This window comes from Fistularia commersonii, chromosome 3 (assembly GCF_037954325.1).
Source record: "Fistularia commersonii isolate RoL2024-O1a breed Wild chromosome 3, RoL_Fcom_v1.0, whole genome shotgun sequence".
Taxonomy (NCBI): domain Eukaryota; kingdom Metazoa; phylum Chordata; class Actinopteri; order Syngnathiformes; family Fistulariidae; genus Fistularia; species Fistularia commersonii.
This window is the reverse complement of record NC_141286.1, coordinates 18,107,399-18,125,130: the sequence shown is the minus strand read 5'-3', so window position 1 is coordinate 18,125,130 and position 17,732 is coordinate 18,107,399. Positions and strand designations below refer to the sequence as shown.

The 17,732-nt window shown below is 37.1% G+C and overlaps 1 protein-coding gene across 1 annotated transcript in view; it reads right to left on the bottom strand.

Moving 5' to 3' along the window:
• The window catches only part of samd4a (sterile alpha motif domain containing 4A), a 52,983-nt gene that overhangs the window by 22,876 nt on the left and 12,375 nt on the right, over positions 1 to 17,732 (bottom strand). Inside the window, exon 3 of the mRNA XM_086143964.1 lies at positions 2,671 to 3,258. Within this exon, the coding sequence (XP_086000090.1) occupies positions 2,671 to 3,258 (588 nt within the window). The remainder of the gene's footprint in view (positions 1 to 2,670; positions 3,259 to 17,732) is intronic.

Here is a 17,732-nt window from a genome sequence, read left to right as displayed (position 1 = left end):
ATTATAAATCATCTTTATCTTGAGCCTGATTACTTCTAAAGATGCAAATCGATTACAGAGTGGCAATATTGCCTTCAATAATTTTACTCATTTTCATTTGTGTAAAATAGCAACTGTACATGGCACCAACAATCATGTGTTAGCGGTTGAGGTAACTCCATTTATCAGTTAAGAGATATTTTCGTGTGGGACTAAGGCTGCTCTGAGTCAAAAATACAAGGGGATATTTCTTGGAGTGGCAGGCAGAGTTTTAATGTGTCTTTATTTATAAACCTTCAGCTGTTTCTTTCATGTCCCAGAAAGAAAAAAAAGGGCCCATGCATTCTTGTCTGGAAATATCCTGCTCTGACCATACTTATGTTCAATTTCAACAGCTTTGCCCTCCTGGTGAGTAGTACCATCGACTCAAAACTATAATTGCTATTAGGGTTGTTAAAAGTTCAGTTGCACTATATGTAGTCAACCTTTTGTGTTAAGACTTTTTGACACTGACATAGGTAAACACAGTTACAGTAAATGGGCAAGTCACCCACTTCCCAAAAAACTAAATAAGCAGACATTTTTTCAATGAAACGTATCCTCCAAAATTCTGGAGCATAAACGTGTTTCAAGATACTTGTCCATCCTTGTCTTGATAAGCTGTTGCGACAGACCATGTCACAACACTTCCAATGTACTTTGAAACTGCTTCTAAGTGTCTGTAATTCCTTGAGGAGAAGACACACATCTTTCAAAATCGATTCCTTTAGACTCTTCGAAGTTGCCATATGACATGTGGGTGATAGCCCTGTGTTTAACTGGGTTTATATCTGTTGTGAAATAAGCTACAACTTTAAAATCAGTATTACACCTTGACACGGATTACTTTGTACAAACATGGAATGACCCTGCTGAGGGGACAATCTATCTAAACAATAAGAAAACAAGACCATATACCTTCTCCTACCCATTCAGTATGGCGATAGGGACAGGATTTCAATACAGCTATCGCTCACTTGAACCCCACAGAGTCTCATCGGTGCCTTAGGTATGCTTTTTATCGAGGGATATCAACACCTAGTCCTGCACAACAGATCTGCATCACCAACTCTGTGCACAACAAAATGCTGTGAAGTTTTCCAGGAGACTCAACATTCTCCAGAAACATGGATTTCAAACATCAACAAAATTGTTTCTTACTGATGGTATTAGCAGGCAGTACTAATTAAAATGTATGGAATAGATTGAACAAAGCACTTGGGCACAAAGGACTGTAATTTTATAGTTTTATGAATAAAAACTATAAAAAAAACAAATACTTAAAAAACAGCCCCATATTGCATGATCTTATGCCGTCACTTATTACACTGGCCAACCAATATGCAATGTAATTCTGATTTGTTGGAAGCACAATATACATACATACTAAATGTTTAGATCAAAAGACAGGCAGCACACCTTTGTGATTCTACATGATGATCAATTGACCATTATTGCTGACAGTCTGTTCATGATATTGTCACATAGAGTTGCTAGTCGGTTTATGTTTCCTTACAAACTGCTTGTATATAGAAGGATACATTATAATTATGAAAAGTGTATTGTATTCGGTATTTACAGTATTTACAAATGTACTGATGTCTTTTCCATAGATCAGTATATATGTCACTTTCATTTTCATATTCAAGGCCACCAGAGTTGCCTTCTTCCATCTTGGAAACAGTGCTAAGATCAAACCTGTCTTGTCCTTAAAGGACACAGAAATCTTAATTCATGCATTCATGACTTTACAATTGGATTATTGTAAATATCCTTTTATCCTTGTTAACAAAGAACATTGCCCATGGTCTACAAACTTTCAAGGAGGTGACAGACCGTGTTCTGACAAATGTGAGTAAATAAAAAAACAAATTACTCCGATAGTATCTCCTGGACTCCTGTGCTGGCGTACTTGAAGGCGTTGTTTCACACCTATTGATAGCCAATTCCATTGCACATCTACATCTATCTGACTTGGTGTGGCCATATATACAATGATGTACGATGTATTTCCAGAGTTAAGCACTGTATTGTGTGTCGTCAAAGGTCTAGAAAAAGTGTCGGTGAGAGGGCCTTCTCTTTTCTCAATGCAGCAAAATTGTGGAACAGTCTGCTTCTGGACATCAACCAAGCACAGTGGCGCAATGGTTAGCTCGTCCACCACACAGGAAGAAGGTTCCTGGTTTGATACCAACAGGGAGCTGTTCTATATGGAGTTTGCATGTTCTCCATGTGTCTGTGTGGATTTCCTCCCACAGTCCAAAAACATTGTGTAATTTTGTTTTCTAATCCTTTCTAACGTGTACAGCACTTTAATTGAAATAATTCTATAGAAATGTTTATTATTGTCATTTTTTATTACTTCTGTCACTGTTCCAATGGAAACATTTACCACTTACTCTATGCTATAGTTTCTGCCCTTACAATTTGTGCCTCCTCAGCATTTTAACAACTGCCACAGAGCAAAATTAAGCATTTTACAGATATCTGATTATGGCATACTATCTCCAATTAATGTGGAATAAGAAACTCCAAAATATTGCACTAACTTCCAATATGCAACAGTGTGTGGTCCCAATAAAAATGAATATTCTGTATTACAACTGATTAAGGAATCCGATAGGAAACAGCAATAAAGGAGAATTTACTCACTGGTGTTGCCACCACCTCCAGTTCCCACTGTATTGATGGTTGCTGGTACAGAGGAAGATGGGTAGAGTAGAAGATGCCCATTCTCACAGCCTTGTTGCTGCCATCCTCCACCCAGCCCAGAATCCCGGGAACTCTGCCATCCATTGAGACGATCGTCTGAGCCATAGCGCTGGTGGTGATGCAAAGAGTACAGGTTACCTGAAGAAGAGCTATTGGTGGAGGAGGAGGATCCTGATGACGTGAGTGTAGATGGGGGAGTAGACTGGTGTTGATGTGGTGGTCCAGCAGGAGATGGCCTTTCTAGTGAGTCTCCCCTGGCAGCAGCCCTCTCCTCCAGGTGGTTGAGCCAGAGTGCCAGGGCAGCACGATCCTCCAGGGAGGTGGCAGGGTGGATGAGAGCATAGGATAGGAGCTGGCGAGACTCTTCAAGGTGATGACCATGCTCAATTGTGTGTGCCAGAATGCGTGGCAGCAGGCGCATGTATTCGCTCTTGGCTTCTACATTGCCAGGCTTTAGCAGCGGGAGATGAGTGAGGACGAGTGAAATGACACGTTCCTTGGGCTCTCCTTGCCATTGGTTGATCACCCCTATGAAGAGACAGTAAATTGAAAATTAAACAAAAATGACCTATAATACTACATATATTTTTACATTGAAAATGCAGCAAAATCAAAATGTATTTTCTGTAACTAACTACAGTTTATTGTTGAAAGAATTTGAGAGGTAGATCTTTGGCATAATTATGGTTTATCTGATTTGACTACTATAAGAAAACTATCAACACTTTATATTTAGTCTTCGAGCAAGTATTAAAGGGGGTGCTTTATAATATCAAAATATCACAATGGTATCAACATTATCAGTTAAATATAGATGCAGAGTTGCAAAATGAGATCAGCCTTGTGGCATGGTCATCTTTTTTCTCTGGCTGCGATTTGCTCAGCACCGGGGCTGCTGATAAGATAAGATAAGATAAGATAAGATAAGATAAGATAATATAAGATAAACTTTATTGATCCCCATAGGGGAAATTCTTTTGTCACAGCAGTGTAACAGTTATAGGGTCAATAAATATGAATATAAATATAGAGACAAAATAAATAGATGAATAGAGACAATTAGAAAATAGCAAAAGATATCCACATATAAATAGACAGAAGAGAGAACAATAACATCAAGGATAAGAATGGACAACAGGATAAGAAAAAAAAAGACAGTCAGGGAGACCAAAACTAACTAGCAATGACAAAAATAAACAAATATAAGCAGGATGCAAATGGGCTGAGACCAACAAGGATAACACATGTGGCACATGTGAATGGGTGAGGTAGTGAAAAGATAGGCTGTAAAGATATACATACTTAAAAAAACATGGAGTTCATGTAGCTATTGTTGTGCACCATTTAGGTCCCCATTCCTATCATCTTGGACAAGAGCTATAGATACAAGCGGGTCAGGGGAACAAGTTTGGACAGCCACCCAAATAGATAGGGCATAACACAGCCAGGTTTTACTTCCTGCTTTGGAGATGCTTACATATGTTCTTCCATGAGTTTGACCACTAACATTCTTAACCCTTGTCTCTATAACCGATATATGAGGTGAAAATATAAAGTACATCTGCCAGTCCTTTTGTACATAGATATCCCAATGTCACAGTCTACTTGTGGTGACATACAGCTCTGTATAGTTGACAGCTGCAGCACTGACAAGGCAGAGGGAAGACCATAGACCCAGAAGCCTTCCAAACAAGGATCTTATTCAGATCATCCCATGGGAGAGGACTAGGGTTCAGGGATGAAATAATTCTGGATTCAGACTACCCACATCATGCAATTGACGTTTTATACCATATTGACACACACAAAATTATGTAGAAAAAAAAAAAGAAAAAGACTTTTAGCTGGTGAGCAGATTGTACATATGAGTCTTGGTGAAGGATTTTACCAGAGGGAGGTTAAATATGTAATGTAACTACATTTTGTTATCATATTACCCTGTTAAGACCATCATTGAAAAGTCTAGTAATTTGTTAACTTGAATGTTGAGTTATTTTCAAGTGTTTTCCAAAAGCTTTCGGCTGTGCCCTGTACAAAGTATCGTTCTTTTTGAGTAGGGTGTTGTCAGAATGACTAGTGTGTTAAAGTTGTGTAAAAGCAGGGATATTAAAAAACTTTTAAAAAGTCTTGTCCTTCAAGAAAAATTTGTAAAATATAATACTGCTGTGTGGACGTAATAGACAACAAAGCCAGAATTTAGTTTTTTCCACAAAATGTAGTTTTTACAAAAAGTTTGATTGCTCTTTGAATGCAAATTAAAAAATAAAAAAAATTAATAAATCCCAAATTCTAGATCTTAACAGCAAAGACAGTTAGTCTTCAAACGATGTAGACAGCACAAGTGTGAAATCCTTAAAAAAGCATTTTAATTGAAATTAGATATTCATTGACGATCGTATTTCCACAGCCAAATACATGACAGTTCCAAGATGGAGTAAATAAGTCAGCTGCCCATTTCACAAAGACTGGCTCCTTAAAAAACAGCTACTTTCTTTAGGGAAGTTAAAATTCTTGTAATTATTTAGCAAACTTGGCAAATGGCAGAGAGCACACAAACAAAGATTCGTAAAAACTCTCTGTTTGACATGACTTTAATAGGGAGGAGGAGGAAAAAAATGGAGCAACAAAATAAATGGATTGACAAGGAATGAGGGAGTTACTCCACTCTGTTCCAGTGATGACATAATCATTCATGCCTTAAAATGAGAAAAAAGAAAAACTCTCACTCTAGAGAGACTAGAAACATGTTCCATAATGAGGACTCATATGTCTAAATTAAAGGATCTTGTGAGGGAAAATCACCAGACACAAGGACAGTCAACATGGTGACATTTCCTCTTTATTTCAGCAATCATTACTATATGATTACCTGCTGTATGTAAACCCTTTAAAAAGTCTTCAATCCACCCCTGAAGGTTTCAACAGGACCACATTCTGGAAAATTTTGTGAATTTCCCCTTGGGAATGATTAGAAGTACATACCTACCAACCACATATTCCTATAATGACACACAAAGCCATTGAGAAATGCCAACCACACACTGTCATGCTTATTATAACTAGAGCACATTAGAATGTTAGACTGTAAAGATCTGCGATCAACCCAAACAATTTGTGTATTGGTTAATTTTGTGACTTTTCAGTTTTAATGTGACAATATTTTAGCTTTTCCTGGTGACTGTTGTGAGCGTTTTTCCACAAATAAAGGAGATGCCACATGCTGACGCACAGACACCTACAGTATCAGAAGGTCAAAAATAATGCAACTAATGCTTCTTTGACCATGGCTGCTGTTTTACTAAAGGTCAGATATAGACAGCCATTGCTTTCATTTGCACACTGTTCATTTTGAGGAACTAAATAAATAAGAAGCATCTGTGAAAAGTACCCATTTGTTAGCTCTGAAAGTTATTCATTGGAAATGAGCACACAAGTATAATATCAGACAAACCTTTCAAGTAATTACTATTCCAAAGTAACTAACATAAAAGTAACTCAGGTGAGCAGGTAGGCAGGTAAGCAATGAACTTTGTATATTTTGTGATGAAATTACAAAATTGTGTACTTCAGTGTTGGTGGGCTAGCCTGTAGGCTTTCGATAAAGCAATAAAATTAAAATCTAAAATGACAAGGGAGACAAGAAATACCAGTGAAATACTTGTGCAACAGAAATGCATCAGACTTGTTGACCTCTCCCATTAAATGGTTGAAAGTTCAAGAAGTTAATCTCAGAGTAATAAAGTTAACAGTAAACAGACATGCACTGTGTCCATACTTTTAAAAAAGTCTTGCTGGAGTCACACCCAGTCTAGTTCAGAGGTCAACAGCTAGGTGAAATACCGAGCTACATTTTACGCAAATGGAACACATTGCATGACAGACTGACTGTGCAAAGTGTGAACAAGGAGCTTCACAAAACTATCCTGCATGAATAAGGATCAATTGAAAAAGCAACACTCCCCTTACTGACAGCCTAACATTCTCATGACTCAAACAAGTCCAACTATTTCAAAGAACAGTGACTAGAGGGAGTTTTCCCATGCCTTGCAGATTCGTTCCTTCCCTCTTCTGCTAGCATGGTTTCTCTCACCCTGAGCACCGGCAGGAAAGTGTTAACCTCATCAACAGGGGGGAAGAGAAAGGACAAGGAATTATCTGGGAATTACACTGAAATCACCGAAAACACTGAGATGTACTTCCTTTAAGTGAAATGATAGCAAAAATAAGAACAGCTTTCGTTGTTAGTTCTGATTGAATTTCACTATAAACTTCCCTGGAATAAGAAACTACTAAATAGTGGCATTAAGCCTGGGCAAAAAGGAATTATTCTGAAGAAATTACAGATAGATAGACAGATAGTCTGTCTTGTAATGTCTGATCCGTCACATGTACTTGTCCATCAGAAGCATAAATGGGGCTATGAGCCAAAGTGGTCAAAATATCCATACTAGCGTCTTGATGGATCCCATGCCTATGATTTATGTGTTTGGTGGCACAAGAGGGACTTCCACTGTATCGAGGTGGTTATTATGTTATGGCTGATCGATGTATATGTCAATTGGTTGCCCAACCTGAAATAGCATGATCAATCAATAGACTTAACAATACAGAGGAAAGCAATTAGCCATGTGGGATTTAGCTAAACAAAAGTGGAACTCTTTGTTCTCCCATGCCAGGCAGAAAAATTACAGGAACAGATGAATCACAGGGGCATCATTGAGGTTTCAGAGTTTGTCTGCCTTTTTCAGTGTTTCTCCTCAGACAGAGGGAGTCATTTGTTCTGGGCTGATACAGCATTTCCCTGTTGTGGACGTCGTGTGCTGGTGAACTCTGTGTGACATTCTGCCCTGGCACTGCCCTCTAACACCCTATCTGGCATCAAAACAAGACTGGTGCTTTCAACACAGCCCTGCCTCTCCAACTACAATTGCCCCCCTGTCAGCATGTCATTAACCGGCCGTACCTTTATCTACAACCCTGCTACTTTGTAACAGATGAAGAATGCAAAAGAAACCAAAACAAGGCAGGCAGACAGGAAACCTACCAAGTCACTAATTAATACCCATATGAGAAAAAGTTGATGGATATCATTATGACTTATTTTCTCAAGAGGCAAAGTCAAAGTCATATACCGATGCATAATAAACAAAGCACAAGAATATTGACATTTTCACATTTCAATTACATCTGACATAAAGATAGCATCCGATGAGAAAGTTTTAATTTTTTTTTACTTCTATTATACTATTCTAGTGCATTTTATACACATTTACTCTGTCATTTTAAATTTGCCACCTTTTCATGTCTACTGCATTAAAGTCATTGACAATTCTGACATGACCTGACATGAGCAAGTGGTAGTGTAGATTTTGATAGCGTATAAAAATGTTCACTTTCACTTTGTTTGCCAATATTACAGCACTCTGACCTGGATAAGCCTGGTAACCTTTTTATTTCTTGACATTTGACTCAGGGCATTGAGACCTTTCAATTGTTCCTACAGCGACATACCTAACATAATACAGAATTAAGTGCTGTCTTCAGTAGTGAAAGCCTATTCTAAAGGACATTTCCTGACAAATATTGGAAAAAAAACTCTGATATATCACTCCACAGAACTGTACATTGAAAATATAAGAGACTAGTGTTCAGATTACATAACTGGACGTAAATGCATTTCACCAAAAATGTATATATGAAAATAAAAACAAACAAATTATGATAATGAGAATAGGGTTGAAAGACGGAGTCTGATTCACTGTGGCAACCCCTGAAGGAACTAGCTAAAAGGAAAAGAAGAAGAATCATGATGATGAAAAATGGATTTTGCTTATGGATCTGGTTTAATGTCTTTTTTTCTCCCTATTCCCCTCGCTCCATGGGTCCTCTCGGGGTTCACTCCTGGTGTGAGATACATTCAAATGAATACCAGATATACTTCAGAAAGTTTATTTATTTGATTCCAAACTGATTTTGCAAAATAATCACTTAAATTGAAGAAGTTGGTGAATAAGTTTCAGTAAAAACTTACTGACCTATGTAATAAAAGCTGGGTAGCATATCTATACATCTATCATTCAAATTGAGAATGTAAAGGTTAAAAAAGACAGAATACGGAAAAGTCATTACAAAAAAATCACGTAACCTCACTATATGATATAAATCACAACAAAATCTATGAGCAGCTACAGTATTCCGGATTTAACTTTGACCCTGAGCTAGATACAGTTCGTCCTCTCAACATCCTCCTCTGATCACAAGATACAAGTGACAGGGATGGAAACATCGTGATTATTTTAGCTCATTTGTTACACATTGGTTATGTGCAAACATAAACACAGTCCAATGGAGACACACACTGAGACTGTTAGACACATGATTCCTCATGTACTAAAAATAGATGGGTCAACAGCATACAAAGCCATGACAAGTCAGTTAACACAACAGATAAAGGCCTTATAAGTGTTAACCAAAAAGACACTGTTTATTAGACATGAGAGATAAAAAAGGAGAATGTATGTGTATATGTCTACAGCTGACCCAGTCTCATCAAAATGGTCTATGTCAACTACTTTTAAGTTGTATTGCCACAAAACTTTGTTTTTTGGAAATGAATAAATAAATGAATATCACAATACTGCCACAACATTGACAACAACAGAAAGTTGGGTTTAGGTTAGGTGTTTTTCTTATGTTTTTAGAGCATAACTAAGGAAAAACATGGTTGGGAAATGTATGTAGGCCATGGAAATTTCAAACAAGCTTGTCTGTGTGTGTGTGTGTGTGTGTGTGTGTGTGTGTGTGTGTGTGTGTGTGTGGCCTCTAAACCCTCCTGTTAGCAAAAACAAACACGAGGCTTTCTCACTATGTCTCACTTCTAACAACTTGCTCTGGCTGCTGTTGATTCAATGCCACATCCGACACAGCAAAAAGTTGCCTTCACCAACCGGATGACAAAAATCTGAGAAAAGGCAAAAGCTGACCAAAGATAAAAAAAAAAGCATAGGCTTAATTTAGGAAACCCTTACATGCCAGGAAAGGTAATATGTGCTGGCTGGCCTGAGAAAAAAAAGCCACGAAAAATCCTGGAATTTAGTTTGATTATATACACATTACACTGAAACGCAGAGCAGACTTGGCAACACACACAATCACGCTTAAGAATATTTCCAGATTTTAGCCAGACAAGAGCTGTGGGGAAGGAATTTGGATAACAGTTCAGACAATTTAGAGGAAGTGCTGAAGGAAAAGGAGGGGATAGGTTAGTGATGAGGGTGACTAGGGGAGACCAAAGTAGAAGTAGTACATAGTAGAAAGGTGTGTGTCTATGAGTGTTGGGGGGGGTCCCTGCTCCTGCTTTCCGATTGGATTCTCAAGCTCAGCAGTGGGGAATGTACTGGCATACCACAGAGCCTGCTGCTGAAAAATGCAGTGATTCCTTATGAATCCAGGGCTCAATTCTCACTCACACACCCTTATCTGTACATTTGTTGTAACATAATTGACATAATTGTACGAGTATGAACACATTGAGTGTTCCCAAGACACAAGTTTAAACAAAAAATGAACATGTTATGCAACATTACAATTGACTTAAAAGTTCTCTTTGGTCCTTGGAGATGGACATACTCATTTGGCCCATGAAGATAGACTATTAAATTTCTGATGCGACAGTCAAAAGACTGCCCAATTTCCTTTTGCTCTTTACCAGTGTACACAGAGCAAAAAAGTTTGACACATTTTGTTGTCAAGGGGAAGATATACAATTGAAAGTCAATACCAATTCAAAGGTGTCTTCATTGCGGGGCATAAGGGCATTTGTTGATCGGGAGCTAACCATGTTACGATGATCAATACAATGCGTTACAATGGCGCAAACCCTGCAATAACTGGAGGAATTCAACCGCTGTTAGGACAAGTTTATTATGTGGCTTCTGGAATTAAAGCAGGTGCTCAAGAAAAAAAAATCTGCTGAATCCACTTTTTACCCTTAGCTTATATGAAGATGTTTAAATACTTATGTGATTAACAGCTCTTCTCTACTTTTAATAATTGATCAAAGCAAATGAGTCAAATTATGAGCCTTTTTTCTTGTAGAGACTTATGGAAAAGATTCAGTAAACTTTTTTTTTTCTTACAAAAGTGGCTTTACTGATGTTAGGTGATGGTAATTATTTGGGGGAAAGGTTGGATCATGTAACCTCTTGAAAAAAAAAGTCAATCATTTGGTGGCTAAGAATGTGTCTGTGCAGTACATTCTCCCTGTATTCAGTTTAAAACTAGCTTAGACCTGACATCTCAGTCACATTTTCCCAAATTTTTCTTTATACTTGTGAGTAATAAGATTTGATAAATGTGCCCTATTAGTCCCACCGTCTTTGCACCGTGCCATTCTGTTAGGATACTGAAGTTTTCAAATGCCCATTGAACAATATTGACAAAATTTGCAACAATGTACCAATGTTTCCACTTACTATGGAAAATGTTGAGTAAAGTACCTCACTCCAGAAATTCTCCAGTCATATCTAACTGCCATTTTGTGAGGGGAAAAGCATTTTCTTCTACGCAGTAAGAAATTAACTGAACATGCAAATACATATGCAGTCAAGTCCAGATCACCACTTTGTATCCAGGTATATGAAAATGTAGTAGCACTTTGAATGGCAATTAGGTCTGTTCTGAGTAAATGCCCAAAACAAAAGGATGTCTTGCTTCATTCGGCCTGCAGTAATCAAAAACATCTGTCTGAAGGTCAGTGTTCAGTTACAATGGTTTCAGCGTGAGTCAGCTTGCCATCCCCAGGATCTGGTTATTCCACAGTTTTCAGTTAAGATAAAGGATGTGCTCTACTAAGCTCTTGGACACATTTTCCATAATATTTTGGATCACTTTCAAAATAATAAGCAACACAGCAGAAGCAGGTAATGTGACCATTTAAAAGCATGTTTTCCTCAAAAGATTAGCCATTTGCGCCTTAATTTTTAAAGACTGTGTTAAAATGTGGCAGATTTGTATGATGTGATCTTTTGCTTTATTTTGAAGAAACTCCCCCTCGGAGTGACAGGTGATTCCCAATGGAAAAGCTATTCTTTCAGCCACTCTGATAACGTTTTGAACAATCAACCACAATATGCTCGCATTAAAGTGTATACTTTATGGTTGACAGACCTGAGTGCATCACTACTTACAAAATGTCAAGGGAAATTTTTAATTTGAGGTATTGTTATATGTTCACCTTAAAACATTTTTATTATGTAAATTTTTTATCAAATTTTACACAATGCATCCTGATGTTTCTTGGACCAAAGTACTGAAACTTTGACCCATACTCACACCAAAACTGGACAGTGAAAAAAGATGATATAAAAATTAATCTCTTTATATTTGAGCAGCACTTAATGTTGTCATATCTGGCAAAGTTTTACACAGGAGATGCTTTTCTAGTTTAATGGTCTCATGATAACCTCTTAGCTGCATTTGACTTAAATTTTCATACCAGGAAAAACTATTTCAAGTTTGTCCTGGTGCTATTAAAGTAAAAGGTAAAAAGATGTTAAAGTTTCAGCTTGGTTGATGTTGTATACTACCAAAAACTGGTTTTGTAGTTATATACTGATAAACTGACGATGATGATATAATCTTGTGCCAATTAAAATTGCAAATCAATGTTTATTTCAAGCTTGAAGTAAACTCATATTTTTGAAATCGAAATACAATTTTATAAAATGTTTATATTAGCCAATAGATGTGCAGATACTGTTTTTGTAAATTGAAATAAAATCTATTTGACTTTACATTAAATGTTTATCTGATACCTCTGGAGTCTAGTGTGATTTTTTGTGGAACTGTCTGAGACTATTGATTCATTTGTAATTTAATTGTGGTTCTTGCACTTTTTTTTCCCAAATAAAGCCTTTCTTGTTTCTAACGTTACACAAGTGAATTTCATAATCTCACAAATTTCACCACCTCTTTTGTATCAGTAGTCTGGTACAGAATGACTGGATTAAATCAAAGCAAGGAGTGAAAGTCAATTCATTAATAGATAGGCTTTAATTAATAACTTACATCCAAAAGACACAAACAGGTAGACATAAATATATGAATGTTTATACCTATGAATACCAGAATAATTAAAATGTATCCAATTGAAAAGACACAAATTGCAAAAAGAAACAGCAGAGTAAGATGCTAGATGTGATTCAATGTAAACAGAAAAAATAGATAAGCAGGAAATACAAATGAAACGGAACATGCAATAAGGAAAATAAGGAAAAACAACAATGAAATGAGTTGAACAAGAAATGATGGATGGATATGATGTCATCCTTTATGCCCCTACCAGGAAATTGGGGTGTTGGGACAATGTCTTGACAAGACATGCAAACAGGCTTGCACAGGCCCAACTCAAGCTTAGGGGCCCTTTATGCACTCATACTCATTTGTTGCGAGATAGAGATTGAAGAAAGGAACACTGCATACAGCAGACAGAGATTCATTGGTGTCAACAAGTTTAAACAAGGCAGGATAATCTGTAGTCAAAAAAGGGGAAAATAGAAAAAAAGTAGAGACAAGGCAGAAAAAAATAAATAAATGAATGGCAGGGCATGGTGGGAGGGTGAGAGAGAGTGAGAGAGAGAGAAGAAAAAGCTCTTAGGCTAACCTTGACCAGACACATTCTGCCAGAGGAAAGGGTAACATGGATTCATGTCCAGGCTGTAAGAAAAAAAAACCTACATGTGAAGTACAAAAACCTTAAGTAAAGAAAATTGCATTTTAACTTTACAAGCAGACTGCATGCCCCAGTGGTACTACAAATTTGCAAAGTTTACAATATTTTATTCATCTGGGTTGAGCTATTGATGACAAAGTTGGTGCTTTAACCATACTTATGCTTCTTGTTTGACAACTTTCTATTGGAAAAATCATGCATTTTGAGAAAAATGCAATCATTATCTAAATGTCACAAAAATTTGATCTGGCTCTAAGTGTTTGTTTAGAGTTCAGCTTCAGGTGTCAAGGTGCATACTATGACACTTAATCTTAGAACAAGTGCCAAACTTAATCCTTGCACACAGGTATGGCTCATGGTGTGCCCCGGGAATGACTTATCTTTGGCCCACATGATAATATCTAATTACCATTACAGCTGGCCCACTGGAACTTTGCAAACACAACCATAATACAAGTCCCACAATGCACTTCCAGTGTGGGAAAACCAAGTTTTCAAGGCAGGTGGGAGGCAGAGTATATCTTTGTGGATGTAAAGGGTAACGCTGTGTCTTCTGGGCTGATAGTGTGACTATGATGACAGACAGCAAACTGAGCTTAAATGCAGTTTTTGTTTTTGCATTTTTTCTCTTGCTACTACAAGACATTTGATTTTTCTATGAAGGAAAATAATTTTTTGCTGTTTGCCTGTAGAAAAATGTTTTATTTGAATTTGCCTTGGGAAAGTTGCAGATAGAGCAATATGAAAAAAGTAATAATTATGTTATTTGACACAAATGGGTTAACAATATAGACTGCTACAGTGGACCAAGTCAGAAGACACCAAATATAAAATATATCCATGTCCGTTTAAACTCAACATTTTAGTCATTGGTTAATGCTAAGTAAGATGAAACAGGCTTTCATGCTGTGAGGAAACCAGTCAGCAGATGATTTAAACCCCTCTCACTCATTCACTTTCCAAACATGTAGCACTGGAACAGTACTACACAGCTATCATAGGCATATTACAAAAATCTTGCACCCATGCTTAGAAGGCCAAGTTTGAAAACATTTATAAAACTGCTATTCCGCTTGTTGCATATTGGCAAAACTGAGTTGGAAAACAAACAGACACATTTGCCAAAATTCTTGCTGCATGCTACTCTTTGCAGCAAAAATTGGCTAAAAAAATTATAATAGGTTACTGTTTGCAACTTGTTCAGTACTACATGTCATCCATTTGAGTATCCCCCCAATGCACAGTAACAAGGGGAGCGGAAAAAAAAACCAAAACAGAAAACACTGTAAATTACCTCAGTTTTCAGAGGTTTAAAGTACATTGAGGTGATTATAATATCCCCCTAATAAGATGGAACTCTAATAAAAAGCTGACACTATGAAAGGAAAGAACTATTGGAATTAATGATTTTTGTTGATGCAGTATTTATGATAGATTGGAGTGCATTTCTCTTGAATAAATATTACCATTGGCATTGGAGCGATTCTGCCTCTAAGTTGTTGATAACTGAGTCCCCAAGCAATATCGATCATGTAAATAACATAAATTAAATGGTGAAATTGCACATTGATCCTAAAGAACAGAATACACTCATTGCAAACCAACCAATAAATACAACAGGATATATTGAAGAGAGGAAAAAAAAATAAAAGCACAATCTCTGCTTTTTTGGATGGGTTACATGTAAAAAAAAAAAAAAAAAAAACTTATGCAATTTTCATGGTGGGGAGTAGATTATTATTATGGTGTGCTTAACATTACCAAGTTCAAAGAATTGGCCAGGATCAGTTTCTCTGTATGTTCAGACTCATACTAAAGTGGGAAGCACCTGCCCATGATGAGATAACAGGTCTGGCATTGTGTGTGTGTCTGCCTTCCACAGGAAAAGGAAAAGCATCATCACGACTACTGTACATGCAGGTATCCTGTTGTATCTGCTTCCCCAGAGTGGTATTTTCAGCTTTTAAAAAATATTCCATATCCAATCTGACTCACTCCTTTCAATTCAAGAAATTGGGTTATTACTTTGTAGTTATTTGTTGTGAATAAATCTTTCAAAACCGAATTCTCCATTTGATATCACAAATAAATGTAGAACAGTTATGAATCTGGGGCCAGTGGCTTGTGTATTTTTTATGAGAAAATCATATGAAACAACCTATCTAAACCTGGAAGAGTACCTCAATAATCAAACTTCAAACCAATACACAGTTACTTGGAGGCCATTACAGTATGCAGTAAACTCAAGTGCAACACTGTTGTTAAACAAAAAGAAACCCTGTCTCCTGATAAAATAGATAAAAGTATTAAATAAAAATGTGGCATAGTGATTGAATAATCAGTTCTTCAGCGCAAGTATTTCATTACCCCCCTGCCACTTGTTCCACTAGATAAAGGAGGTATTTGTGACTTGGTTGAGGACAGATGAGGTCAGATGATGGACTTTTCGTCCATTTCCCTACCATGGGGAGGTATTGCGGTCATAGTGACTGCAGGATGAATTGAGAACAGGTCTTTTCTGTGACGCATGCACACGCACACGCACACGCACACGCACACTTGCACCCTCTTCCCATTTCCTTTGAGTGTTTCATCAACATCCCCTCTGTTCCCCCTTCTTTGAGACTAACTTGTGGTTTTGAGTTTGGAGGAAGCAGGATGGGGGAGAGCACAGCAGATGATTTACAGTCTACCTGTGGAGGCCTACGCTGCGCCCCAGTGTTGGGGAGGCACTGAGTGTGGCAGTCACAGCTATGTTGGGAATGTGCTTCTGCTCTGCCAGAGATGGATCAGAGAAGCCCACAACTCTATTTAAGGAAATTGGCAGTCAGGGGCCCATCAACCACTTTCCCTTTTCCACTCCATTTCTCTGTCTGCTCAAAGACCCTGCGCCATCCCTGTACAAGAATGATAACTATTTTACTTTCCCTGAAAATAATAATTATCACAGAACAGAAACACAAAAAGCAATGTCAACTTAGAGAACAATACTTTGACATTAATCCTGAAAAACATAACTTGAACCATTTTTCACTTGGTGCATTTTTGTATACCGGTAATTTGAGAAACACAACATTGGCTTGTTCAACTATGCTGCAACAATTAGCGTTAACAACCAAACTCAAACAGGATTTTTTTCAAATCTTAAGTGTAAGAGTAATACTACCAACTCCTTTTTGTGCTTTGTATATAATTTGAATACTATGTCAAAACAAGTAGGGATTAAAAGGAGTCAAAGATTAGCATGTAGTAGGGGCTGAGTAGCATGGGGATGGACAACTGTTCATTGATTTATAAACCTAACCCACAGAATATCCCTCTTTGTTTAGTACAAAATAAGTAAATCATTTCTTTTCAGAGATGGACAAATTAAAAAAAGATACAGTTACTTATAATCCTTGTATTCATACCACATAGAGGAAGATGGTGGTTAAAATTATGCGAGGTTCAGGAAATCTCTAATGCCACTGAATCATCTGCATGTTGGATTGGTCAACTTTTTGTCTGACATTCATGTTATCCACACAAGTATACATTCCCAATTATGTTTGGATGTACATCACATGGTGAGTTGAATTACTTTGACAAAACCCACCAAAATGATCACATTGCAACAGAATCACAAGTTGGCAATTGACCCACTTGCATGACCAAACCAGTTAGTTAAGATGTGTGTATGTTTAGCAAAAACTGACCCACATGTTGTCTGTCAGCCTCCAAGAATAAATGATTAGTAAAGGATAATCAAAACAATACTATTGATGCCACTGAAAATATCTAGGCTGCTTGACAAACAGATCAATTCCACAGCAATAACTCTAGTTACTTTACCTGAATCTGAACTAAAACTGGTTCTTGTACCACCTTTCTTTGTGCAATTTGCCCCGCAATTTTGTGCAATTTGCCCCGCAATGTTGTGCATTTCTATCTACAGATCAGCAAGCATTTTTGTTCTTCTGTGCATTGTTAGGAAAAAAACGAGGGTATATGTAGAGTAAATAGGTGATTAATAATAATAATAATAATAATACATGGGATTTTTATAGCGCTTTTCATGACACTCAAAGACGCTTCACAAGTAAAAAAAAATAAAAATTAAGAGTAGTCGAATGACTTAACTTTTACTGCTTAGCGCCTGAGCTCTTCTAAAGTTCACATACTGCACCACGGAGGTTTAGTATAGAAATTTTTGACCTTTATCAATCGATTGATATGAAAATGAACCAAAATACAAAAACTTGATATTTATTTCTTTGAAAGACCTAGTTAA